This window comes from Rattus norvegicus, chromosome 13 (assembly GCF_036323735.1).
Source record: "Rattus norvegicus strain BN/NHsdMcwi chromosome 13, GRCr8, whole genome shotgun sequence".
Lineage (NCBI taxonomy): Eukaryota > Metazoa > Chordata > Mammalia > Rodentia > Muridae > Rattus > Rattus norvegicus.
In genome coordinates, this window is record NC_086031.1 from 106,748,337 (window position 1) to 106,774,906 (window position 26,570).

The window sequence follows — 26,570 nt, forward strand, 5'->3', positions numbered from 1 at the left end:
AAGTCTGACTGCATATGCACAAGACCCAGCCATTCCCTGCCTAGATGCATGTATGAGGGCAGGTTCTCACACATACCCTGGAAGGACTCAGCTAGATGGCTGGTTCCTGGCCAAAATGTTCACATTTAGTAGTGCAAAATAGAATGTCAGAACACATTATCAGTGAAATAAACTCCCTTTCAAGAGTTCACTATCTCTACAGAGAGACAGAGACAGAGACAGAGACCAGCCAAGCAGGTGGTCCCCACAGGAACTGAGCAGGATACATAAAAGGGAAGATGGAGACCAGGTCACATGTGTGGCCTCTGCTGTTAGGGTAAATGAATGAAAGACAATGGTTTTCATGAATGGTTTTCTCCAGATAAATCCTGTACCTGGAGCCTGTCCTGGAGAAGTAAGACTCCCATCCTGCCTTGCTGGCAGGATAAAGACACCAACAAGCAAAGGAGACCAACGGAGACAAACATATGCATGATCATATATGCACAGCCCGTGCACACACATGCATCACGTACTCTAACCACAGGACATGTGCACACCCCACTCACACACATGCACAATCTACCCTATCCACAGGACATGTGCACACCCCATGCACACACATGCACCACTTACTCTATCCACAGGACATGTGCACACCCCATGCACATACATGCACCACTTACTCTATCCACAGGACATGTGCACACCCCATGCACACACATGCACCATTTACTCTATCCACAGGACGTGTACACACCCCATGCACACACATGCACCATCTACTCTATTCACAGGACATGTGCACACCCCACGAACACAATGCACCACTTACTCTATCCACAGGACATGTGCACACCCCATGCACACACATGAACCACTTTATCTATATGACATATTGTGAGACCCATCCAACAGGTGCAGCATTTCACTGAACCCCCAAAGTAGTTCTGGAAGGGCAAGCCTCATGTTTTAGATGAAGATGTCCAGACAGGTGTAAGCGCCATCAAAGGCCGCCCACCCGCGTCTGAGAGAGACGGGACCAGGCAAAGGAATGGTATAGCCTGTGGGTCTCAGAGCACCCGCTCACACAACAACCTCCTGGGCCGGCTAGCAACTCTGCTCTCTTCCACTACGTGTAATGAGGCCTCTTGTGAAGATGCAGGTCCAGCCATACTTCCAATTCCATCCCAAGTAGGGGGGGTCATTCTTCCAGGACTCACAGTTCACATGACATAGCCTTTCCTCATCAACCACACCAAGCAGCTCACACATGTAAAACCTTAGTAGTTTGCACGGTTACCTAAGGTCCAGCAGGAAACACTCTCCAGGAGGGGGATGCTGCTGTAGAGGGCATGCATGTACATGAGGTGTACCATCAATTCAGCCAGCCACCACCAGCACAGCAGGCGGCCCAGGCCCTTGGCTAGAATGCAGAGGCTGTGCTGCAGAGAGCTGAGCTCTGGCTGCTGCATCTAAAGAAGGGACAACAGAGAAGGCAGCGTCAGATGGTGCTTGGCCCCAAGCTGTGCAGAGCATCTCTCCTGTGATGTTTCAGTTAAGGTTTGTACAAATTATCATTGCTGTTTCTACTGACAGGGCATGGGGGGATTGTTGTTTGCCTTGGGAACCCTCAATTTTCCTGAGTAAGAAAGTTACAGAAGATGACCCCAGAACAAGAACAGGTAGGCCAACACAATACCCTAGAACCAAGAACCAATTTCTGCATCCTGCCACCAAGCCTTGACCTGAGACAACCCAGGCTGGGCCAGGACTTCAGACACTCTGCCCCCTGAACCCTTTGGGTCCAGTTCAGCCTGCTGGTTTCCACCCACCACCTGACTTATGCCTGAGTTATTAGTCAGGTAAGGCAACAACAGAAACAGGAGGACACCAGAGATGGAGTGGAGTGACCTTGAAGAATTAAGCATGTCTGTCAGGCTACCTTTTTCCAAGAAGGAGGAGCAGGAGCAGCAGGAGGAGGAGGAGCAGGAGCAGGAGGAGGAGAGGGAAAAGGAGAAGGAGGAGGAAAGAGGAGGAAGGGGGGAGGAAGAGGAAGGAGGAGGAAGGAGAAAGAAGAAGGAGGAAGGAGGAGGAGGGAGGAGGAAGAAAGAGGAAGAAGGAGGAGGAGGGAGGAGGGAAAAAGAGGAGGAAGGAGGAGGAAGGAGGAGGAAGGAGGAAGAAAGAAAGAGGAAGAAGGGGGAGGAAGGAGGAGAAGGAGAAGGAAGGAGGAGGAAGGAGGAAGAAGGAGGAGGAAGGAGGAGGAAGGAGGAAGAAAGAGGAAGAAGGGGGAGGGAGGAGGAAGAAAGAGGAAGAAGGGGAGGAAGGAGGAGGGAGGAGGAAGAAGAAGGGGAGGGGAAGGGAGGGAAGGAAGAGGAGGAAGAAGAGAAGAAAGTAGAGAAGAGAAGAGGAGGAGGAAGAGTATATACTCAGATGACAAAAGTGTCTCAGCATAACAGGCCAGAATCTATCATCAACCACACAGCTACATGATCCTGAGAAATCTCTCAACTTCCCTAGGTCTTGGTTTCCTCAAAATAAGGTGAAAGTTACAGTGGTGATGGCAAGATGTGAGGGTGAAGTCCAGCACCCACACATTTAAAGTGTTAGCAGCCATCCCCAGCAGCCACTCCATCTCCTGGGTGTGGCAGCCATCACTAGCAGCTATTCCTGGGCGTGGCTTCACCATTTTTCAGGGAGCCACAGAACACTGGCCACAGGCAGCACTAGAAGACCCCATGCTGAATGGGAGGTTTCCAGTGTCCTGGATATTCTATGTCTAAACCACTGGGGATCCCAGCCCTTCAGATCTTGAGTTTTGAATATTCTCTCAGACTCTGTCCCCTCTGCGCATCCCTGATCTGAAACTGTTCAGAAGCCTTTGGAAATCAGGATTCCAGATTTTCACATTAGGGAGCTCAACCTGAGTGAGTAACGCTGTCAGAGAGCCACCACCACTACCTGGCTGTGGGGTCACCTCACTGTGGAAGGTTACCTCATTGTGGGGTCATGTCACTGGGGGAGGGGGTCACTTCACTGTGGGGGGTTCACCTCACTGTGGGAGGTTACCTCATTGTGGGCATTACCGCACTGGAATCACCTCACTGTTGGGGGTCACTTCACTCACTGTGGAGTCACCACACTGTGGGGTCACCTCACTGTGGGAAGCCAAACTAAACTTTCCCTACTCTTTTTTGAGGAATATGTCTGTGTCTCTGCCAGAAGGACAGAGCATCGCCTACAGCTAGGCAAAGGGTGATCACCCAACTCCTCTGTCAATTTGTTATCTAAAGAAGAAAATGGGAAGGCTTTCATTCGGGGCTGGGGAGATGGCTGAGTGAGTAAAAGTCTAGTCAAATAAACAGGGCCCAAACATGATCCTCAGAATCCACAAAAAAAGCTAGGCATGGTAATATGCACTTGTAGTCCCAGAACTGAGCATGCAGAGATAGGAGCAACAAAGATGTGGATTGTCAGCCTATCCTACATGGTAAACTGCTGGCAAGAGAAAAAGTGCTGGCTCCTACACACATGTGCACACATGAGCACACACAGTACACACATGACATGCCTACACACATGTACACACAGGTGTGCACCTACATGTACACACATGACGTGCATACACATGTGCACACTCACATGTGTGCACACATGGACACACATAATGTGCACACAGACATGTGCACACACTCATATGTGTGCACACACTAACATGTGAGCACACGTGGCATGTACACGCACACACACATGTACACACTCACATGTGTGTGCACACAGACACACATGACACGCACACACATTTGTCTTTCCGGAAGGTTGGTAGTCCTGACAGTCCACTTACACTTCAGTGTAGTGGAGTCTCTTATTGCAAGTCATTTGTCCCTTGCCTCACAGCAGGAGGGACAGGCTGCTTCACAGCACTCACCCTCAGAGTGGCGTGGAAAGCATTCCATTTGAGGCATTTCCAACTGAGGGGACTGTCAACCTTAAGATCGTTGGAAGCTGCCACGGTGGGATTTCAAGCTCAGACTCCATTGAAAAACATGCATTAGCTCGTCTGCCAAGTGTACTTTAAAACGCATTACGATTTAAAATCTCATTTCATGCAAATTGCATAAAAGGGAATGTCGTCTTTCTTCTTCAGTGATGCTCTGAAGACTGAAGATGGCAGTTGTCAGAGATGAAAGGTTCTTGTCCTTTGCACGGGAGTCATACATACATGCCTGAAAGCAGCAAAGGCTTTTCCTAGGTCAGAACTCCTGTCTGCAGGGCCCAGGGACAAAGGTACCCAGCCTATGCTCCTTCAGAGTTGGAGTGGCCTCTCTGTATTGCCCAAGTCCCTAACTACTCTCCATAAAATGCTTCTTATCTCCAGCCCAGCATGGCTGGCCCCAAACAGCCACCCACATCAGAGCCAGTGATGTGCACTACTCTCTCCCAGGAAGTACACCAAACTGGCAGCTGATGATCTGGGCAGCTGGCACCTCTAGTGCAGTGGTTCTCAACCTTCCTAACACTGCCACTCTGTAACAGAGTTCCTCATGTTGTGGTGACCCCAACCATAGAAGTATTTAGTTGCTAATTCATAACTGTATTTTTGCTACTGTTATTAATTGTAACGTAAATATATGATATGCAGGATATCTGATATGTGACCCCTATGAAAGGGTCAACCCTCCAAAGGGGTTGCAACCCATAAGTTGAGAACCTCTGCTCTGGACCCTTATACCTATCAGACACACTCTTTGGCTCCTATCATACTAAGTCAGCATGGCAACATTATGTCTTTTTTTTTTCTTTTTTCATATCAATATCCTAAACCTTACTATGTAGCCAAGGTTGGTCTTGAATTGTGCATATCTCTCTCTCTCTCTCTCTCTCTCTCTCTCTCTCTCTCTCTCTCTCTCTGTGTGTGTGTGTGTGTGTGTGTGTGTGTGTGTGTGTGTACCCATGAAAACCATAGTCCAATATCCAATGTCTTCCTCTATCACTCTTTACCTGATTGATTGACTGACTCAGAGCCTCTCACTGCACCTTGAACTATTAGGATCACACTGGTCCATCAGGCACCAAGATTCACCTGCCCCACCCCCACCCCAAGCACCGGAGTTACATAAGTGCACTGGCACACCTAGCTTTTATGTGTGCTGTGGGGATTCAAACTCAAGTTCCCATGTTTGCACAGCAAGCGCATTGCCCACTGAACTATCTCCCCAGCCCTTCATCTTAAATTTCTGGTCATCATGACTCCACCCACCTATGACAGGATTCTAGGCCTGAGCCACCATGCCTAGTGTGATGCTGGGGATTGAACCAGGGCCTCAGGAATGCTAGGTAAGCACTCTAACAACCAAGTTCCAGCACCAACCCCAACACTACTGTCTGTCTTTACTCATCCTCCTCCCAGCCTGCCTTCCACACAGGCTTTGCTTCTATCTGCTCTCTAGTCTCTCCTGGGGTTTGAAGATAACCTGAACGGAAAGTCGTAACACTAATTTGACCTTTACAGAACAAACAGTGTCATTCAGGCGGTCTCCCGACCTGGAGCCCCCTGACTCTCAATGGCGTTTCTAAGATGCCAACACCTACCTCTTGCCCTGCTCCTGCCAGTCACTCTCAGTCCTGCCCATCCTGCCTGCAGAGATTGTCTGGTCCCTCCGGATGGCCCTTCCAACAATGGCGTCTTCAGGGGCCAAAGATGGCCACCGCTCAGACCCCTCTGCTGGGGTGCCCATCAGGCTGGATACACTAGCCTACACACCCCCTGAACTTGCCACTTGTTCTAATCACAACAGTAGCAATGGTGAGCATAATGGTATCCGTGTGTCATCGGACCACGTGCTCCCCACAACAATCCTGGCTCTGCGAACCCTCGAAACCCACAGAAAAGCTAACTCGTCAAGGGCCGCTCACCAAAACAGAGCAGGGATTTGAAGGGCCCTTGCTCACTGCCTCCATACTTTGTACAAGGGTTGTCTCCAATGGGTGGGAAAACAGACCTTGGTAAGGGAAATCCCAAGATGCATCGCTCAGCCTGAGACTCCATCTGCCCCGCCCCCTCACCCCTACTCTCACCCCACATCTGCTCCAGGAAGACTCCTGGGCCCTGCTAGACTCCACCCCACAGCAGCTCAGCATCAGAACTTCCCTGGAGTACATCGGGAAAGTAGCTGAAGCCTGGGTTCCTGACACTACACACGTCAGAAATGGTCTTTAAGGAGGCGGGGTAGTAGGTAGAATATCTTCCTTGTTCGATGAATGAAAATTTCACATGCTTTAGAGTATAGAGGACACCTCTTCCACACTTCTCTAGTTCGTGTGTGTAAATTGTGTGCTAAGAATTGGAGTAGCAGCTGTATTCTGCAGAGGTGTCCCTCTCTTGTTTTAATACTTGGAGTTTCAGATTCCCACGTTGATCCTGCCTGTCCCTGGTGAGTTAATTTCCACGTGTGATGCTGCTGCCCCCTGGTGGTGAAGCCTCTTCTTGCTCATTCACTCAAGCACTCCGGAGTTCTTCCTCGTCTTTTCCTCTAAGATTACCTTCGTAGCCTCCTCCCTCTGAAAGAGGACTTGAGCACCCACCAGCATCCGAGGCGAATGCAGGAATCACTGCCCTTTTAGTTTATGTGTGAATAGAGCATGTGGGTGAGTGTGTAAGTTCCTGTGAGTGCAGGAATCGAGTGCGTTTTTATTACATGTGTATAATGTGTATGAGGTGCATGTGTATGTTCCTATGAGTGCAGGAATCACATGCCACAAAGCACAGGTAGAAGTCAGAAGACAATCTCAGGTGTCAACACCAGCCTTTCCCTTGGATACGGGGTCTTTTGTTTCCTTTTGTGTACACTGGTCCAGCTAGCCCATGAGCTCCCAGGGACTCTGCTGAGCCCTGGCATTACAGTTGTGCGTTACCATTCCCGCCTTTGTGTGGACGCTGGGGGTCTGAACTCAGGTCTCGAATTTGCAAAGCAAGGCTCTACTGACTGAACAACACTTCCAGACCCTGCCTGGCTTTTTATTTAGTATTTATTATGTCCTGCAGCTTACTGGGCATTTTATTTTTCTGGGATGACTTTAATAAACATGGGCAGGACAGAGGATGGTTTTGATTTGCCTTTCCAAAGTCCTTAATCTCAGCAGCTGGAACAGGTAAGAAAGAAAGAAGTAAAACCCGAGAAGACCCTGACCCGACAAGGTGAGCCCAGCCATCCTCCCTCCCCAGACTGATGCTCAACGGACCAGCAGTCCTTGGCTAAGGGTTTGGGAGAACCACGGCCTCAAAGTCTGCTTCCAAAGACCAGGCCTAGGACCTGACTACGTGCACCTATTGTTCCTGCTAACCTGAAAGGCTGCAGTTGGAAAGGAGGAGGAGAGACATAGGAAAATAACTTGCATCCCAACAAAGTGCAGGTCCCACTGGGCAGGTCCCCGGGCACATGACCCAGCTGGGGAAAGAGTTTGTTTCCTCTGAGTGGCTTCAGTCTGAGGCTCCAAGGATCACTATCCATCTGGGGGTCCAAGGTTTAGTTCAAAAGTTATTGGCTGGAAATTTGAGAAGAAGCCAAGTTCACGATGTCAAGGAAATTCCAAGAGGCAGGATGAGGAAGGTCTGAGCCCACCAATCCTGTGCCAGCCCTGCCTTCATCCCACGCCTCTGACAGACACAGAACTGTGGGTCTCAGTCTCCCACAAGTGCAGAAGCCAACCTGGCATGCCACAGTGCTCAGCTCCAACTCAAAGGCCTGGTCGGCATAGGCCTGGGGCGGGGCCTGAGAATTCACATCTCAACTCCCTGATGGTGTTGCGGACCAGGAACCAGACTTTGAGGTCATGTGCCATCACAAAGCCACTTGTGATCTAAAACACAATCTCAAATGCAAACCTAAAATCACTTCATAATCGTAGAGTGATCCTGGGGAACCAATATGGGTGTGAGAAACTGTACAGCAAATCCACCACAGCCAGGAGTGTCAGTGGCACTGGAGGACATCTTAAGAGAGAAGGACAGGCCTGGCAATTTTAGACTGATGCCATTACTATAAAGCAAACACAGACTTTTAGATAAAGTGAGTAACTGTGGAATTTTTAAGATAAAAAAGGAGTTTCTAAGAACCTTCCTTTTTCTTCACCAGGCATCTTTCATATTGACCCAGAAACAGTAACACCTATGGCCCTGTGCTCACAGACATGTACATGCATGTTTGTGTTCTGTGTATGCATGTATGCGTAGGTTATATGTGAGTATGTGCATATGCATGTATGTGTGCATGCATGTTGTGAGCTATATAAGTGAAGGCAATGTGTTACATATATGTATCTGTGTGCTGTATGTGTGCATACACAGGTGTGCTCCACATACATGCCAGCATGAGTGTTGTATTTGTATACATGTGTGCTATATGTGAGTATTAGCATTCATTGATGTGTACACATGTGCATCCTTGTGTGTGTGTACATCTGTGCACACCTGGATATGTCATGGTATGTGTGTTATACATGTGTTCCATGCATGTGTTATATATGCATGCATGTTTATGTGTGCCTGTACATAGTCTCTTCAAGATGTCTGTGCTTTGGGAGAGGCAGTATCCCTTGGGAACCACTGTTTTAAGTACTAACACATGAGCTAAATTCTTCAAGTATGTCTCAGTACACTAGTGGGAGTGCAAGGACAAACGTGGCTTGACCTGACATCCAGACAAGAATGCTGGGTAGAGAAGGTGTCAGGCTCCTGCAGAGTGAGAGCACACCATCGCCCAGGAACATGCTTCAACTCGGTTTGCTTTCTCACATGGCCTCCAGAACAATCTGAAGCCATGTCAGGGCCACTGCACAAGCAGTCTGTGAATAAGAAGGGAGGGAACGAGCCATCTGCCAAACAGCAAGCAATGTTCTCTCCCTACGAGCTCAAGTGAAATTATCAGATCCAGCTTCCTGTCCCCGGCCTCCCCTGCAGTGGAACTGCTCCTGAAACTCACTGTAGCCACTTAGGAACCAGGCGCCTCTGTCCCACCCAGGAGAGACCATCCACCCTTAGGTTATTCAGACAACAGAGCATGCTCCAATCGGCAGCACACATGTCACAGATGAGCACAGCAAACACCCCAAGTCTTAGGCTACAGTAGGGTGCCTCACTGACTGACTCAAAGCAGTCTTCTCAGCGCTGATGGCTACAAATTCAAAACGTCCATCAACTCTGAAAGTGCCTAGGTGCCGCGTCCTGTCAAATGCTCAGCTGTGGCTGCATCCTTTGTGTAAGGTAAATAATCCATCTCACTGTTGTGCAGATTTGCTTTGATCTTGAATAAATAATAACATTGTATGTATATCAAATAATTGTTTTCAAGTAAGTGTCTTTTATGATTTGTTAATAACAAAAGCTTGATTTCCATGTCTATTTTACATACGCACCCCGGGGTTTGAGTAAAAATTCCTCCGGCAAGGTGGGCCTACAGGAGTTTCTCTAGAACCATTCCAGAATTTGTTGAAAATTCTGTCCCAATCGTAGTCAAATTTTATTTAATTTCTTTTTTAGTAAATTCTAGTCATCAAATCAAATGGCAGCTTTGCAGATCAAACATTTGAGCCTTCGAGGTGGCTCAGTGGGCAGAGGCACTTACACACAGGCTTCGCAAACCAAATACAGTGTCAGGCTCCTCTAATGTGACAGGAGACGCTGATTTCCCACAGGCGCCTTCTGAGTTCCACACACGTACTGTAGCATATGCATGCCTGCACAAGCACACACGGGCGTGCGCGTACACACACACACACACACACACATGCACACACGCACGCGTGCACACACACATACACACACACGAATATGCATGTGCATGCAAATACATAAATAAAAAATGTAAAGTCAAATATTTCAACACAAGCCAATCCAAAGATACTAACTCGGAACTCACATGCTGGGAAACAGTGTAGGAAGATGTCTTTGTTTCCCATAATTAAGCCATTTTGTTTCTTCAAAACCTGCAACTCATAATTCGGTTTAGCCTGAAATCTGAGCGAGTTGCTCTGGCCTTGAAGGATGCCATGCTCTAAAATGGCCGTAACCACACCTCAGCCATTTTCTACTCTATGTCCATGATAATGCAAGACAGGCAACCACTTCCAAAAATACCAGCCAGTGCCCATTAGACTCTGGATCGTTTTTGATTGGACATTCAAAAACCTTTTGCTGTTTCCAAACTTTTGTGAACCCCATTTGGGATCACATCCCACAGTCTAAGAGGTAGGGACCTACACCAGCCCAGTCCCCACAGGACCCTACCTGTCTGAAGAACTCCGGGAAGTTAAGGATGGGCCCGTTGTGGAAGACAGGATAATAGAAGACATAGGTCAGCAGCCACGGGAAGGAAAAGCAGGCACGCTGGGCGGACGGAGGCTGCCGGCACAGCTCCAGGCTGAAGCTGGTGTAGTACAGGCAGCGAACTGTGAGCGTGAACTGCAGCAGGTAGTACTCGCTCTCTGTCTTGTACCACCTTCTCTGCAGAAGCGACAAGAGGGAAGTGAGTTAGTGGCAAGATGGCACCCGCCCCTGACACAGGAGCTGGCTGGGGAACCCGGGCTCCATGGCTTCTCCCAGGAGAGAAGTTGCAATAATGAGAGTTGAGAACAAAGGACTGGCATGCAAATCCCGGTGGCGACGACCACAGCAGGCAGGGTAGCTGCAGCCTGGCGGGTGGTAGAGCATGTGCCTTGCATGTCGGGGACCTTGGGTCCAGCCCTAGACACCAAATATAACACTCTGCATGCAAGGTTCGAAACCAGGGAAAGACTCCACAAAGGACTTGACAGGTTGTATACATGACTAGTCACTCAATGGCCGTACAGACTGCCGCTTGCCCAACATCCACCTCCATCAAACACACAACGGACAAACAATCGTGTCTGTCTTGATGCCATTCCAAAGTTTGGTCTGTGACCTTAAAACAAAAAAAACAAAAAAAAAAAAGAAAAAGAAAAAAAAACGCGCTTTTCTCACCTTTTATACAAATGCTTCTGTGATTATCTATATGAGTATATAATTAATAACCCTATTCTATCAACTAAGAATCAAAGTACTTGTCTGACTATCTTGGGACCATTATTAACCTTGTGTATCGTAAGGAAGATAAATGGTCTCTAAGAAACAGTGCACTCAACACAGATATTTAAATGTATAGAGAGGGGATGGCTCTGTTTCTAGCCCTTGGGTCCCATGACATCTGCCATCCTCTGTGAACATCCAAACTGGGAGGAAGGGTGACCCTGGACAACCTCACAGGACCCAGACAACAGATCCTAGACTGCTGAACACAGCTGAGTTCTGCAGTAACCCTGGAGGGCCACTAGGTGGAGCACCGCGGAGGGACTGCTGTAGGTTTGTGTGTGTGGATGAGGCAGTTACTGGATCAGAAGCCAAGGAGCCTTCCCCATCCCTGTGGTAAGATGGGCGGGAGGAAGACACTTACCTTAACTTCCTCCACACTTTGCAGTCTTAGGGTGGAGAGTAGAAGCAGAGAACACAGCCAGGAGAGGAGCATTGATCGGAACTGAGCCACGCAGAAGGCGATGGTGGTGTGGAGAAGGACCATGACCACGCCCGGAGCCCCCAGCACACACCAGCAGGCCCACATTCCATAGATCATGATAATCCAGGGTCTATGCTGTAGAGGGGTGGCCCAAAGAGAAGGACAAGAGGTGAGTTCACAAGTGTGTCTCGGAACACACCCATTTGGCGATGGCACGTTGTGTGACCAGAATCCAAATCTTGTTCTTACTGCCTTGCCAGGTCTGCCAGGCTCGGGTAAACACTTTCATGTCCTCCACCAGAGCCACCTCGACAACAGGATCCCACCACGGTGAGATGCTACAACAGTGAGATGCCCAGCTGACTTCCAAACAGAGCACCATCTGTGAAACCACATTCCCACACCCTGCAAACAGCGTCCTTCAGAAGCCAACAGGACCTGACTGTCATGTACACTTCTGGGAGCCTTAGGAGAAAAACAAAAAGACTGGGGCTGCCCACACCAAAGCTTTCTGATGTCTTGGACTTGAAATCAAGAATCGAATTTCATCTTTTTGGAAGGTCCAGCCAATGCATGCTTGCTGTGGGTGCCTAGGAATTCAGCCCAAGACAAAAATCATAAGCTGACTTGAGAGCTATGGGGCTTTTTTCAGTTTTACTCCATAGCTCAATTTTTCAGTCCTCAAGTGTGAACTTCTCAGATGACCCTGTGGCCCAGATGAAGCCAAAGGGTTGGACGCCCTTAGCATACGATTTACAGTCAAATTTATGTCTCAGGAAAAATTGCATCTTCTCAACTTTTTGTGATGTCACGATCTTTAACTGACACACTAGCCCCAATTTAAGAGATTCTGACTGCTATTCTGTTTAACTAGAAAATAACCTGGTTATTCCAGTGATTAACTAAACAGGTGAGTTAGCACATCTCTGCTGTCATGATGGCTCTCCCTTACGTCCAGCTGTTAAATTCTCACTTATAAAACTGCAATAGGTCTGGGGAGATGGCTCAACAGTAAAGCACCTGCTGTGCCAGCGTGAGGAACTGAGTTCAAATCCCTAGCACCTACATAAAGTGGTAGCGTGCTTCTGTAACCTCAGCACTCCTATGGAGAGACGAGAGGCAGAAGCAGGAGGACCCCTAAAAACTGGAAGGCCAGCCAGCCTGAAGCATGCAGCAGTGAACAGACCTTCCCCAAACAAGGCAGAACCTGAGGTCCAGCACTGAACAATGTCCTCGAACTTCTACACATGCCTATCAATACAATGGAGCCTACACTCATGCACATAGACACACACACACAAAATATACACACACACATCATATGCACATAGATACACACACACATCATACATGCACAAACATATACACACACATCATACACACACAAACACATATACACACATCATACACATACAAACACATACACATCATACACACACAAACACATACACATACATCATATACACACAAACACATACACATACATCATATACACACAAACACATACACACACATCATACACACACAAACACATACACATACATTATGCATACACAAACACATACACATACACATACACATACATCATACACACACAAACATATACACATACATCATACACACATCATATATACACAAACATACACACACATCGTACACACACAAACACATAACACACACATATACACACAAACACATACACACATCACACACGCAAACACATACATCATATACACAAACACATACACACACATCACACACACACAAACACACACATCATGCACACACAAACACAAACACACATTACACACAGAAACACATACACAAACACATCATACACATGCAAACACATACATGCACAGATAATTTTTAAAATGCAATAAAGGGCAAGCGAGTGGTTCAGTGAGTAAAAGTGCTTATCACCAACTCTGCAAGTCTAGTGGTGTAAGTTCCGTCCCCTTGGGAAGGTGGAAGGAGAGAACCAAGTCTACGCAGTTGTGCTCTGACGGTACATGCCCCAACACACACATCATGCACACACAATAAAAGGGCTAGAGTGAATTGATGTGTGTGTCTCAGGAGGAGGAAGCTTGCCTCGCACATGCTGAGCCTTTCGTGTGATCCTTGCTCTACCAAAAAGAAGGAAAAGAAAAAGCAATAAGGTTTTTCCCCTTTTTATTTTATGTGTATGAATGTCTCGCCCGCACGTATATACACACGCATGTGTAACATGTGTGTGTAGTGAACACAGGGGATAGTGGAGTAATTAGAGATGGTTGTGAACTACCATGGGGTGCTGGGAACTAAAACTGGGTCCTCTTAACTGCTGAGCCATGTCTCCAGGTACCAGGTTTCAATGTTAAACAGCAGTGTGTCACATAGTTCACTGTCTAAGTCTTTGCAGTGACCATTAACTATCTGCATGGTCTTCAGCAAGTTATGTAAGTTCTCTGTAGCTCCAGTTCTTTGTTTTGTTTTGTTTTTTTTGTTTTGTTTTTTTTTTTTTTTTCCGGAGCTGGGGACCGAACCCAGGGCCTTGCACTGCTAGGCAAGCGCTCTACCACTGAGCTAAATCCCCAACCCCCTAGCTCCAGTTCTTTGAACATAAAACTGGAGCAATAAAGAATTTCACAAGAGCATCATGAGTATAATGAAATTGTTTGTGAACCACACAGGCAAAGTAAGGGCTCCTCGAATACGACTCAGACCCTAGCTGTGACTGAAGCTCAGTTGACAGAGTCCTTACCCAGCAAGCATGAGGCACTGTAGTCCAACCCCGTTGCTTCACAAAATGTTTATAGTGGCACATGCATGTTATCTCATACTCATAGGGAGAGGCATGGGTAAGAAGTTCAAGGTTATCCTTGGTTATATATTGAGGTTGTAGCCAGCCTGGGCTATAGGAGATACTATCTCAAAAATAAATAAATAAATAAAAGAAAGGTTAGTTACTTCTAAGAAATACAATGTTACAAGTGTGTGTTTTGAATGATGGGTCTTCAGAAACTTTTCAAAACTGAAGAGTCTGACTAATGAGCTTAGGCCTTCTGCTAAACGGATGAGCTGGGCCTAGTGGCCCAGGCTTGCCCTAGTCAGGATTCTGAGGCAGGAGGATCACAAGTTTAAGACCTGTCTGAGCAATTTAGTGAGACCTTGTCTAAAAACAAAAACCAGAAATAGATCATAGACTGAGCAAAAGACTGAAAGCATCGCTGAGTGGCACAGAGACTGCCAGGCAGGCATGGAGCCTGAGGTTCAGTCCCCAGGATGGCCAGAGAAACAGTAAGAAGGACAGAAAGACAGAGGAGGCGAGACTGGATGCAAGGCTGGCCTGGCGTGTGGTGACTTGCCTGTCCCGTCCTAGGTGGCAATGCTTGTAAACTGACCTATATTCCAGCTCAAAAGAACATCTGCATTGGGAGACTAACTCAGCCACTTTCACATTCCAAGAAAACCAGAGAAATGTGAAGTTCATTCTTACGGGGTTTTTCCGTCCTGCTAACCCCAGAAAACAGCCACATAAATTTGCTTCAAACTTTCCCCGGCTCTCTCACCTCTGGGCACGGTCCAATTTTCCGAAACCAGGTCACCAAAGACTATCCTAACATGTGGCTTTAACAAGTGGGGGAAAGGTTCTTTTCAACACAACCTACAGCATGTGCTATGGGGATTGGGCGCACATGTGTACACATGTATGTGTACGTGGTCACGCTTTCAGTAAGTGCTATTTGTTTGATCTGCTGGGAAGAACCTGTTGGCTGAGCTTCATTCGAAACTCACCACAGACTGAAGCTGCTCCAAGTTGGGTCAGAAGGAACCTTCAGAAACACTTAGCAGCACTGTGTGAACCACCAGGAAGTCTATGATGGATTTGACAGTGGTCACAAGAGCCACTGTGTGTGCAAGTAAATGCATCCCACACACCTTGTGCAGGCAGACAACACTAGTGCTGTCCTGAGACAGAAGGGGAAACCCCCTCCCACTGACCTCGGACTCCCCAGCCTGCACACTACCTTCACCCTCCCGAGGACAAAAAGTGGGACAGTGAACTAACACCATTTTTCCTGCACCGAACTGGTGTGTGAGCCAGTGCCACTGAAACGCTCATTTTCACATTCAGAAGGTTAAAATGCCATTAGAAATCCCGACTACCCCAAACATCACTAAAACCCAGATACAGCATGGGTGGCCCTGACCTGACACTATGGCAGGGTAGGGCAGGGAAGGTCCCACTGCCATCCCCACAGTCCCTTCCACACACAGGCTGAGCTCTGGAATTGTTGGTACAAAGAGGGGTGGGAACACCAAAGGGGCCGGTCCACACGCAGAGGCCTAAGCAACCCTACCCCCCCCCATACTGATGTGCTTATGTACGGCTCAAGCATTTGTCTGCTCCTAGGTATATCGGTATGGAGCCTGTCCCATGAACCAGGACAGAACTGTTTTTACTTTTCAAAAATAATTAAAAAGAAATCACAAGCATCATGCCATTTTATCCCAAAACAATGCTTCTAACTTGTCATTAAATGGGCCAGTAAGTTCTTTCCTACATTCCCTGGGATCTGAACACACGAGCGTTTGCACACACACACACACACACACGCACACACACACACCATGTTGGTCTCCGGTTTCTTTAAAAGGTGGATTTATTTTTATTTTCTGTGTATGCCTGCATGTATGTCTGTGCACCATGAATATGCCTGGTTCCTGAAGATGACAGAAAACAGTGCTGGATCTTCTGGAAATGGAGTTACAGATGGTTGCCGGTGCTGAAAACTGAGAGGTCCTCTACAAGAGCAGTAAGCATTTTAACCACTGAGCTGTCTATCCAGCTCCCAGACTCAGGTTGTTAACGCCCATTGCCTCAGGTAGGATTCCTATTGCTGTGATGAACCACCATGATCAAAGCAACTTGGGGGGAAAACAGCTTATTTGGCTTATACGACCATATCACGGTTTATCATCGAAGGGAGTCAGGATAGGAACACACAGCAGAAGCCTGGAGGCAGGGACTGATGCAGAAGCCATGGAGGGTGCTGCTTACTGGCTTGCTCCCCATCACTTGCTCAGCCTGCTTTCTTACAGAACCCATGACCACCATCCCAGGGATGACAGCACCCCACAAGCAAGCTACACCATCCCCCAGGATTAAACACACATGCACACACACAGAAACATACATGCACACACACACATACACACAAACACACATGCACACACACATGCACACACATGCATGCACACACACACAAATGCACATGCACGCATACATGTGCACACACAAACACGTGAGTGCACATGCATACAATAGATACACACGAATATGTCTGAACTTCTGCAGCCCTGGGCTGATACTCACCTACTCACTGACTCGAGGAAGTGGGAAAAGGAAAATAAGTCTAAACAGCGAGCTATGCTATTTCTGATTTAGAACTTCACATTTTAAGCAAATACAACTTTATAAGCTTCTCCTTTTGTGAATGTATGTGTGTGCATACATGTTTGTGAGCAAACACGCATATGTGTGCATGTGTGTTTGGAAACCAGAAGTCAGTCTTGAGTGTTTCATTCCTTAGGTGCCATCTACCTTGGTTTATTTTTATGATTTTCTGTTATTATTAGTGTGTGTGTGTGTGTGTGTGTGTGTGTGTGTGTGCATGCGCTCATGCTAAGACAGTTGTGTGGAGGGCAGAGAGTCAGTTCTACCATGTAGATCCCAGGGATCAAACTCAGGTCATCATACTTGGAGGCAAGCACCTTTGTCCTCTGAGACATCTTATTGGCCCACAACTTACTTGAGACAGAGCCTCTCACTGGCCTCAAGCAGGCTAAGCTGACCAGCCAGTGAGCCCCAGCAATTCCCCATCTCTTTCACCCACCACATCCAGCTTTTTTGGTGTTCGTTTGTTTTATGTGGGTTCTAGAAAACAAACTCGGATTCTCATGCACACAAGGGGACCATGTTACTTGCTGAGCGGTCTCCCAGGCACACAGTGTTCTAACCGGGACTCATTCTGAGATAGTTGTACTTCGTGTGCTCACAAGAAATAACACCTTTTGTGCTGTGTTTCATTGAGTTCCCCCAAAAGCACCTTTCTCAAAACAACAGAATATTATCACAACCAGGACACCACATAACTACCATCTATCAAATTTACTGATGTCCGGTTTCATTGCTATGTTCTACATAATTCTACCACATGTGAAGTTTCAGTGTGCCCCCACACACACACATGTGAAGGTTCAGTGTGCCCCCCCACACGCATGTGAAGGTTCAGTGTGCCCACACACACACATGTGAAGGTTCAGTGTGCCACACACACACATGTGAAGGTTCAGTGTGCCCCCCACACGCATGTGAAGGTTCAGTGTGCCCACACACACACATGTGAAGGTTCAGTGTGCCACACACACACATGTGAAGGTTCAGTGTGCCCCCCATGCACACATGTGAAGGTTCAGTGTGCCCCCCACACACACATGTGAAGGTTCAGTGTGCCCCCACACACATATGTGAAGATTCAGTGTGCAACCTACAAACACCCAGAAGTCTTAGGATTCACACCATGCTCTTCCCACTTCCCTCACCACCCCATCTCCTACCCATTAATCTCTTCTTCATTTCCAAAATGTTGTCATTTCAAAGAAATCACACAGACTCAACTAAGCTGTGGCTAACGCCCATTGTCTCTTGCAGTTTCCCGTGATCTGGATAACCTTGGTTTGCTTATTCCCATCCCAGCTGAAGGACATCTCAGACATTTGCAAGTGAGGGCTATTTCGAATAAAACCGATGTCCTCATATCTGCACAGGTTTTGGAAGTTAAAAATAACTTCTCGTTTCCCGGAATGAACGGACGCCTGAGCAAACAGGAGCTGGTGACATGCCAGTTACATGCCAGTTAGACGTCTAGCACCGCAAACAGCTTTCTGGTCTGCCACCACTCAACGCCAACAAGGGTACATGAGTGCGCCCGAAATTCCACATCCCCACAAGCATCTGCGGTGTTTCCGTGTTTCAGCAGAGCCATTCTGGAAAGTACATCGTGCCATCTCACTGTGATTCAATATGGATTTACAACACTCTAGCGATGGTGATGTTAAGAGCCTGAACGATGTGGTACTTGTTGAGATGGGCTGAGAGAACTCTGTGAAAGCACACACTGACCCCACTTAGCTCTAAGGATTCCAGGCCTTCAGTTTTTTTACAGAGGATGAGAATTAAAACAGGGATATTTTCAAAACTCCAAAAAGCACAACTTTCTTAACAGCCGACCTAAAGCCAGACCGAGAACTCCATGGCCTTCTGATGGGATGCAGTACACACCACAGCAAACGGAGGAAAGTGGACGCCATGCCACATTCCACCGCTACTTGAGCCGACGCTGACCCCGCTTCTCAGAATGGAACGTGGTCGTTTTCCACCTGGTAGCCTTCCTGAGTAAGCAAAAATCCTTTCCTGTTCATAATACATAAATGTAAAACAGAATCTAGTCTGGTGCCAAGCTCAACAGATACTAAATGGCGGGATAAATGGCTGAGTGGAAGAAAAGAAAGGATGGTGGAGGATGGGTGGGTGGATGGGTGGATGGATGGGTGGATGGGTGGGTGGATGGATGGATGGGTGGATGGGTGGATGGATGGGTAGATGGATGGGTGGATGGATGGATGGATGGGGAGTGGGTGGATGGATGGATGGGGAGTGGGTGGATGGATGGATGGATGGGTAGATGGATTGATGGGTAGATTGGTGGATGGGTGGGAATGGATAAATGGGTAGGAAAGTGGGTGAGTGGATGGATAGATATGTGGCCGAGTGAGTGGAAATGGATAGGTAAATAAAAAGTTGGGGTGGTTAGATAGAGTGTGGGGGTGAGTGTAAATGAATGGAGAAGGGATGTGTGGATGGGCAGATGAACAGATGGTGGACAGTGGTAGATGGATGGGTGGGTGTGTAGAATGGATAGAAGAGTGGACGATAGGTATGATAGTAGGGTATGTGGATGGCAGTGGTTGCATGTGTTGATAGACAGGATAGGTGGATGGGTGGGTGGATAGATGGGTGGGTTGGTGGATGGGTGGGTTGGTGGATGGGTGGGTAGATGGGTGGGTGGATGGGTGGGTGGGTGGATGGATGGGTGGGTTGGTGAATGTGTGGGTGGATGGGTAGGTAGGTGGATGGGTGGGTGGGCGGATGAGTGGCTGGTAAAGGCAGAAGTGGTGATGGGTGGAGATTGATGGGTGTGGGGAGATGAATAGATAGACAGGGTCACAGAATGGGTGGGAGGATGGAGGAGTGGTACATGGGCAGATTAATGTATGGGTGGGTGGGTAGGTGGATGGGTAGGTGGATGGGTGGGTGGGTAGGTAGGAGAGTAGGTTGATGGGTGGGTGAGTAGGTGGATGGGTAGATGGATGGGCGGATGAGTGGGTGGATGGGTAGGTAGGTGGATGGGTGGGTGGGTAGGTGGATGGGTAGGTGGGTAGGTGGATGGGTAGGTGGATGGGTGGGTGGGTAGGTGGATGGGTGGGTGGGTAGGTGGATGGGTAGGTGGATGGGTGGGTGGGTAGGTGGATGGGTGGGTGGGTAGGTGGATGGGTAGATGGATGGGTGGATGAGTGGGTGGATGGGTAGGTAGGTGGATGGGTGGGTGGGTAGGTGGATGGGTAGGTGGATGGGAGGGTGGGTAGGTGGATGGGTGGGTGGGTAGGTAGATGGGTAGGTGGATGGGTGGGTGAGTAGGTGGATGGGTAGGTGGATGGGTGGGTGGGTAGGTGGATGGGTAGGTGGATGGGAGGGTGGGTAGGTGGATGGGAGGGTGGGTAGGTGGATGGGAGGGTGGGTAGGTGGATGGGTAGGTGGATGGGAGGGTGGGTAGGTGGATGGGTGGGTGAGTAGGTGGATGAGTAGGTGGATGGATGGGTGGGTAGGTGGATGGGTAGGTGGATGGGTAGGTGAGTAGGTGGATGGGTAGGTGGATGGGTGGGTGAGTAGGTGGGTGGGTGGATGGATGGGTGGGTGGGTAGGTGGATGGGTGGGTGGGTAGGTGGATGGGTAGGTGGATGGGTAGGTGGATGGGAGGGTGGGTAGGTGGATGGGTAGGTGGATGGGTGGGTGAGTAGGTGGATGAGTAGGTGGATGGGTGGGTGGGTAGGTGGGTGGGTAGGTGGATGGGTGGGTGGGTAGGTGGGTGGGTAGGTGGATGGGTGGGTGGGTAGGTGGGTGGGTAGGTGGGTGGGTGGGTGGGTAGGTGGATGGGTGGGTGGGTAGGTGGGTGGGTAGGTGGGTGGGTGGGTGGGTAGGTGGATGGGTGGGTGGATGGGTGGGTGGGTAGGTGGATGGGTAGGTGGATGGGTGGGTGGGTAGGTGGGTGGGTGGATGGATGGGTGGGTGAGTAGGTGGGTGGGTGGATGGATGGGTGGGTGGGTAGGTGGGTGGAGAGGTGAACGCATGAAGATAGATGAATATGGCCACATATGAAGGGGTGCATAAGCTTCCCCAGGTGTTCAGATTTAACTTGACAGATGACAGCATCAGCATCAAAGTGTTGGGCTTCTGATCCTAATGTGAAAACCTACCATCTTCCAAGTCTCAGGTTCCACCTCACTCCTTAGAAAAGGATCTCTCTCCTGTCAGTACAAAGACATCACTTCATAGCTTAGGACCAGCCTCCTGCCTCCTCTCACACCTGCCTGCCCAGCCCAGGCAACGGCTCCTCTAACAGAAAGTGCTGTCTGCCACTGGAACATGAGGGAGGGGCACTAACTAATCCGTCAGACCTATGCACCATCACCAACTGCAATCATCACCAACGACAAAGACAGAGCTTCTCTCTCTTCCTTTGAAGTCTATTCTTCAAACCTCCTTTGCAAGGGCCAGAACTCAGAGAGACACTTGGTCAAGGGCCTCTCTCACAGCATCTGTGTCTGCTTCAGCTCACCCTGTGTTGCGGGTACCAAATGGCAGCAGGATGTGCCTCCGATGCCCTTGCTAGCTTAGGTCTGCATCGAAGAGTGAGAGCTCAAAGTTTTGGTCAGCGCTCACTTTGGCAGCAGATGAGAATACGTATGCCAAGAGACCACTCAGTGAAACACTGTTTGAGAAAGAAAGGGAGTCAATGAGTATGTATTCTCCTGTGTGTCATGGTTTGTTACATTTTATTTCATCAATTGCCGTAGGTTCTAAAATAAATATAAATATATGCTATATAAGAATATATATCTGAATATATATATGTATGTATATATATGTATGTGTGTATGTATATATATGTATGTATATATATGTGTGTGTGTGTGTGTATATATATATATATATATATATATATATATATATATATATATATATATATATATAAAATCTTCCCAAAGAAGAAAAAGCAGTCTGTTCATTGGAGTCCCAACAGCTGCATCCCAGCCAGATCTTCCGGGAGAAAAGGTCAGTGGGTTTTTATCCAGGGAACTTCACCTCATTAGACAGGCACTAACGGAGGGTGTGGAGTGGGTCCCAGTAGAGACACAGTGCCCGAGGTTCCATTTATGTGTGGATCTGACACTCCTCGGGGACAGACTGCCCACCCCATGAAAAGCCAACCCCAGAGGTTCCTTAGCCTGTGCATATCCTGCAGTGAAGACCTGAGCTGAGGGGCCAAGACTAACCACGCCATCCTCCAGCCAGACCACATAAAGAAAAGCACAGAGCCCCACACCAGGCCAGCCTTCCCAGAGCTCCTACGGGACCGTTTTAGTTCTGAGGGCTGAGAACACAGTGTCCCAGGTGGTGGAAACCCACAGAGGCATGGGAGAACGGAGGCAGATGTGACCCGGCCCCACAAAGTCCAATCATAACACACCCACAGCCAGAGCTCAGTCATTACTCAACTTTCCTCAGGCCCCTCACAGAGAGGGCCTGACCTAGAGGAAAAGCATTTAATCTCAGCCAAGAAGCTCAAGGGAAAACTTTATTACTTTATTACTTTACATGACCGGAGGAAGGGAAGAAGGACGGAGAAGAGGGAATGAAGGAGGAGGGAGAAGGGGAGAAAAAGGAGGCTTCTGGAAGTAGCCTGGCCCTCCCTGGGAGGTGGTGGCCCGCAAAGGAAAAGGCCCATCCAGACGGAGAGGGGAAGCTTTGTTCAGGAGTCAGGGCTTTGACCAGAAGCCGTCTGACGCCTGCCCCAACTGGACTGCTCTGGCTTCTCCTGTCCCAAAGGAAAGCAAAGTAGACAGGGCTGCAACCCAAATCTTCCATTCTGAAAAAGCACCAAAACCAACTCTGCCAAGGAAGGCCAAGAGGAACACTTCATCCAGGTGGTGAGAGGAACGGAGCTAATGAGGCCAAGGTTGCCGTCCAGACTCACGGGGAGGCAGAGCCAACTCTGACAATGAAGCCTTGTGGCCCCGCCACAGACAGATCTGCCAGCCAGCTGCCTCGCAGCCCAGCCTGTGGTCACGAGAAGGTGAGACACACAGGGGGATGGCTCAGCTCTCACTCTGCCTCCTTCCAAGAAAAACTCAGGGCCCTCCTCCCCAACGTGGGGTGAGATGTGTTCTGCTGAGGCTGAGCTGAATCTGCCTGCCCAGCCAGGCCTCACAGCACCACACAGGAAGCTGAACAAGGGAGCCCCACTCCCCGAGCCAGAACTGCAAAGTGTGGCTCGGTGGTGAGCACTGCTTCACTTCTGACTTCCCGGTCAGCTTCCCCCGACCCCCAGGAAAATAATCTAACTCCCATCCTTATTCCCAGACCAGCCTGAGACGGAAGTTCAGAAGCACACAGTCACAGGGCCAGACCCACTTCTGTCCCCAAGGACAAGGGACTGAACACGGGGCTGCCCGCCTTAGAGTTGTTGTTCTGCCATTGAGCTGCCTCCCAGCCTGCATCCTTCCTTTCTTCATCCGACACAGGAAGCTGCCAGGAGCAGGGCAGATGTAACCTGGGAGGATATTGTTTTGCAGCCTCTTCCCACAGCCCCAGAAGCCACTCCCGATGCAGATCTGAGGACACAGAAGTGACTAATGGTGGCATTTATTCTGAACCATTCCAAGTGCAAGTTCCACCCCATGGGTTCAACTGACCTTGGCTAGACCAATATTCATATTAAGAATAAAATGTATACATTTTCCTTATTCTATCACTAACACAATATCACAGCTACTTAACCTCTATATTGTACTGGAAACTATAAGCAAGACATTGAGGGGATTGTGCAGGTTATATGCAAATGTTATGCCATTTTGAACCAGACAGAGACTTGGGGGCCAGGGAGAGCTCTCTCGGTGCATTAAGGTGCCTGATAACCTGGGTTTGACCTCCTGGTCCCACATCATGGGAAAAGAATGGACTAAAGGAGGTTGTTCTCTAACCTCACACTTGTGCCATGGTACATGTGCGCACACACAGACACACACAGAGACAGACAGACAGAGACAAAAAGAGATAGACACACAAAAAGAGACAAAGACAACAAGAATAGAGACAGAGACACAGAGAGAGATAAACAGAGATCAACACACAGAAAGAGACACCAAGGAGAGAGAGAGACAGACAGACAGAGACAGATAGACACACAGAAAGGAACAGAGACACATGGGAGAGAGACAGAGACTAAGACAGAGACAAAGAGATAGACACACAAAAAGAAACAGAGACACACAGGGAGAGACAGAGAGACAGACACACAGAAAGAAACAGAGACACCGAGGAGAGAGAGAGACAGAGACAGAGACAAACAAAGAGATAGACACATAGAAAGAAACAAAGACACAGAGAACAAAGAAAGAATAATTGTTTTAAATTTATATCAAGGACTCAGGCAGCTGTGAATTTTTTTTACATATTTAAGGGTTCCTAAAAGCAATCACCCAGTGGACACCCAAGTCCACGGCAACACTGCCTCTGAAGAGGAGCCCGAAATAAAAGCTTCAGGTAAACTAAATCCCATGGTGGGGACCAAGTGTCCAGCACATGAACCCCCAGGGCTGCATGCAGAGCCCAGCAGCTGTCTCCTTCAGCACTGCACACAGAACACACTGTTAGTACCACACTTCCAAGTCCCCTGTGCACGGAATCATGGCTGATATGGTTCTCTGCAACCTGAGTTCCTAGCTCACCATGAGGAGCCATAAATTCACCAGTGCTTTCACAGCAGCTATAATCTGTTCTCTACGGCTTGTCCGAGTCACCGGGATGGACACCAGCTGCATCTGGTTCTTTAGCCTCAAAGAACATGTCAGGATTCACACAGTAATCTGTGGGTGTTTGCCAGGGACATACCCCAGAGGACACAGCCAGTTCACACACCTCCTTTCCAGGAGACCTTGAGTGGTCAATGCCCAGTTTCTTCAGGGAATCCTTGTTTATTTTTGCCAAACTGTAAAGTGTGAATTGATAAGTCTGTTTTTAATATATACTTGCTTAATTATTCATGAAGTTAGACTTTACCACCCTCAAGTTTAGGAACAACTTTACCTATGGGTAGTAAAGGTTTTTGTTTGAAATAGAATGTTAGAGCCTGACAAATACAGAGGCAGATGCTCACAGCCAACCACTGGATTGAACACGGGGTCCCCAATGGAGGAGTTAGAAAGGACTGAAGGAGCTGAAGGGAATTGCAACCCCATAAGAAGAACAACAATATCAAACAACCAGACCCCCAGAGCTCCCAAGGACTAAACCGCCATCCAAAGAGAACACAGGGATGGACCTGTGGTTCCAGCTGCATACGTAGCAGAGGATGGCCCTGTTGGGCATTCAATGGGAGAAGAGGCCCTTGGTCCTGTCAAGGCTCGATGTCCCAGTGCAGGGGAATGCCAGGGCTGGGAGGTGGGGAGGAAGGAGGGAGTGGGTGGGTGGGCAGGTAGGCAGGGGAGCACCCTCATAGAAGCAGAGGAGGGGGTGATGGGATAGTGGGTTTCTGGAGGGGAAACCAGGAAAGGGGATATTATTTAAAATGTAAACAAAAAATATATACCATAAAAAGAAATAGAATGTTAAACTTTGGGACTAGAGACATGGCTTACTGGTTAAAGGTGCTGACTGCTCTTGCAGAGAACCCATGTTCAGTTTGCAACACCCACACTGCGGCTCACAACTACCTGTAACTATAGCTACAGGGTTGTGATGACCATTTCTGCATCCACTTGTACCAGGCACACGCATGGTGCACATACATGCAGGCAGGACACATACACATAAAAGTATTTTAACTTAACTCAGTTTCGGAGTTTTTATATTAACTTATTTGTTTTATGTGTATGAATGTCTTGCCTGCATATTATATCTGTGCATGGCACTTGTACCTGGTGCCCAAGGAGGACAGAAGATCCCTTGAGGAGGATTACAGACAGTTGGGAGCTGCCATGGGGGTGCTGGGAACTGAGCCCAGGTTCTCTGGAAGAGCAGCCAGTGCTCTTAACTAACGAGCCATCTCTTCAAACCTTGAAAAAAATTAGCGATAAACTGCTAGAAATATTGAAAACATAAACAGGAATTTGAGAAATATATAATAACGTATTAATAATAAATAAACACTAATTGCAAAAGCTGAGGCAGACGCATCCCTTGCCGTCCCAGGAGCAGGGGTGGAGTTCCAGTAATACTTAGCATCTGGTCTATTGGAAAGGTCTACGAAACTTCTTAACATATCCAAGTCTGATAGGCCAACATCTTAGCTTTGCCATGTCAGAAGACAGGTGACCACTGAGGTACAGAAAGTGATCAGTATCGTTAAAAGGAGAGCATGCGGTCCAGTCTCCCATCTCCTAGAGCAGTGGCTCCCACCCTTCCTAAGGCTGCAGCCCCTCACGCTGTGATGGCCCCCAACCACAAAATCATTTCACTGCTACTTCATAACTGTAATTTTGCTACTGTTATGAATCACAATGTGAGTATATGATATGCAGATGACCCTGTGAAAGGGTGGATGGATCCCCCAAAAAGGGGTCACGACTCACAGGTTGAGAACCACTGTCCTAGAACGGGCAGGATCAAAAAGCACCAACTTTGTAGAAAGAGAAGATGTTCGGGTACACCTCCCACCAACCAGTGACCAGCCTGTT

The 26,570-nt window shown here is 48.3% G+C and overlaps 1 protein-coding gene across 4 annotated transcripts in view; it reads right to left on the reverse strand.

The window, feature by feature from the left end:
- Positions 1 to 26,570, reverse strand: part of Hhat (hedgehog acyltransferase) — a 256,089-nt gene that overhangs the window by 189,702 nt on the left and 39,817 nt on the right. For 3 of the 4 annotated variants that reach the window (XR_010056911.1, NM_001398579.1, XM_039091516.2), the window contains 3 exon segments: positions 11,448 to 11,642; positions 10,265 to 10,480; positions 1,283 to 1,454 (listed from right to left, as the gene is read on the reverse strand). Coding sequence is in view for 2 of the 4 variants with exons in the window: in NM_001398579.1 (NP_001385508.1) it covers positions 1,283 to 1,454; positions 10,265 to 10,480; positions 11,448 to 11,642 (583 nt within the window). In the remaining 2 variants the exon portion in view is untranslated. 4 annotated transcript variants of the gene reach the window in all.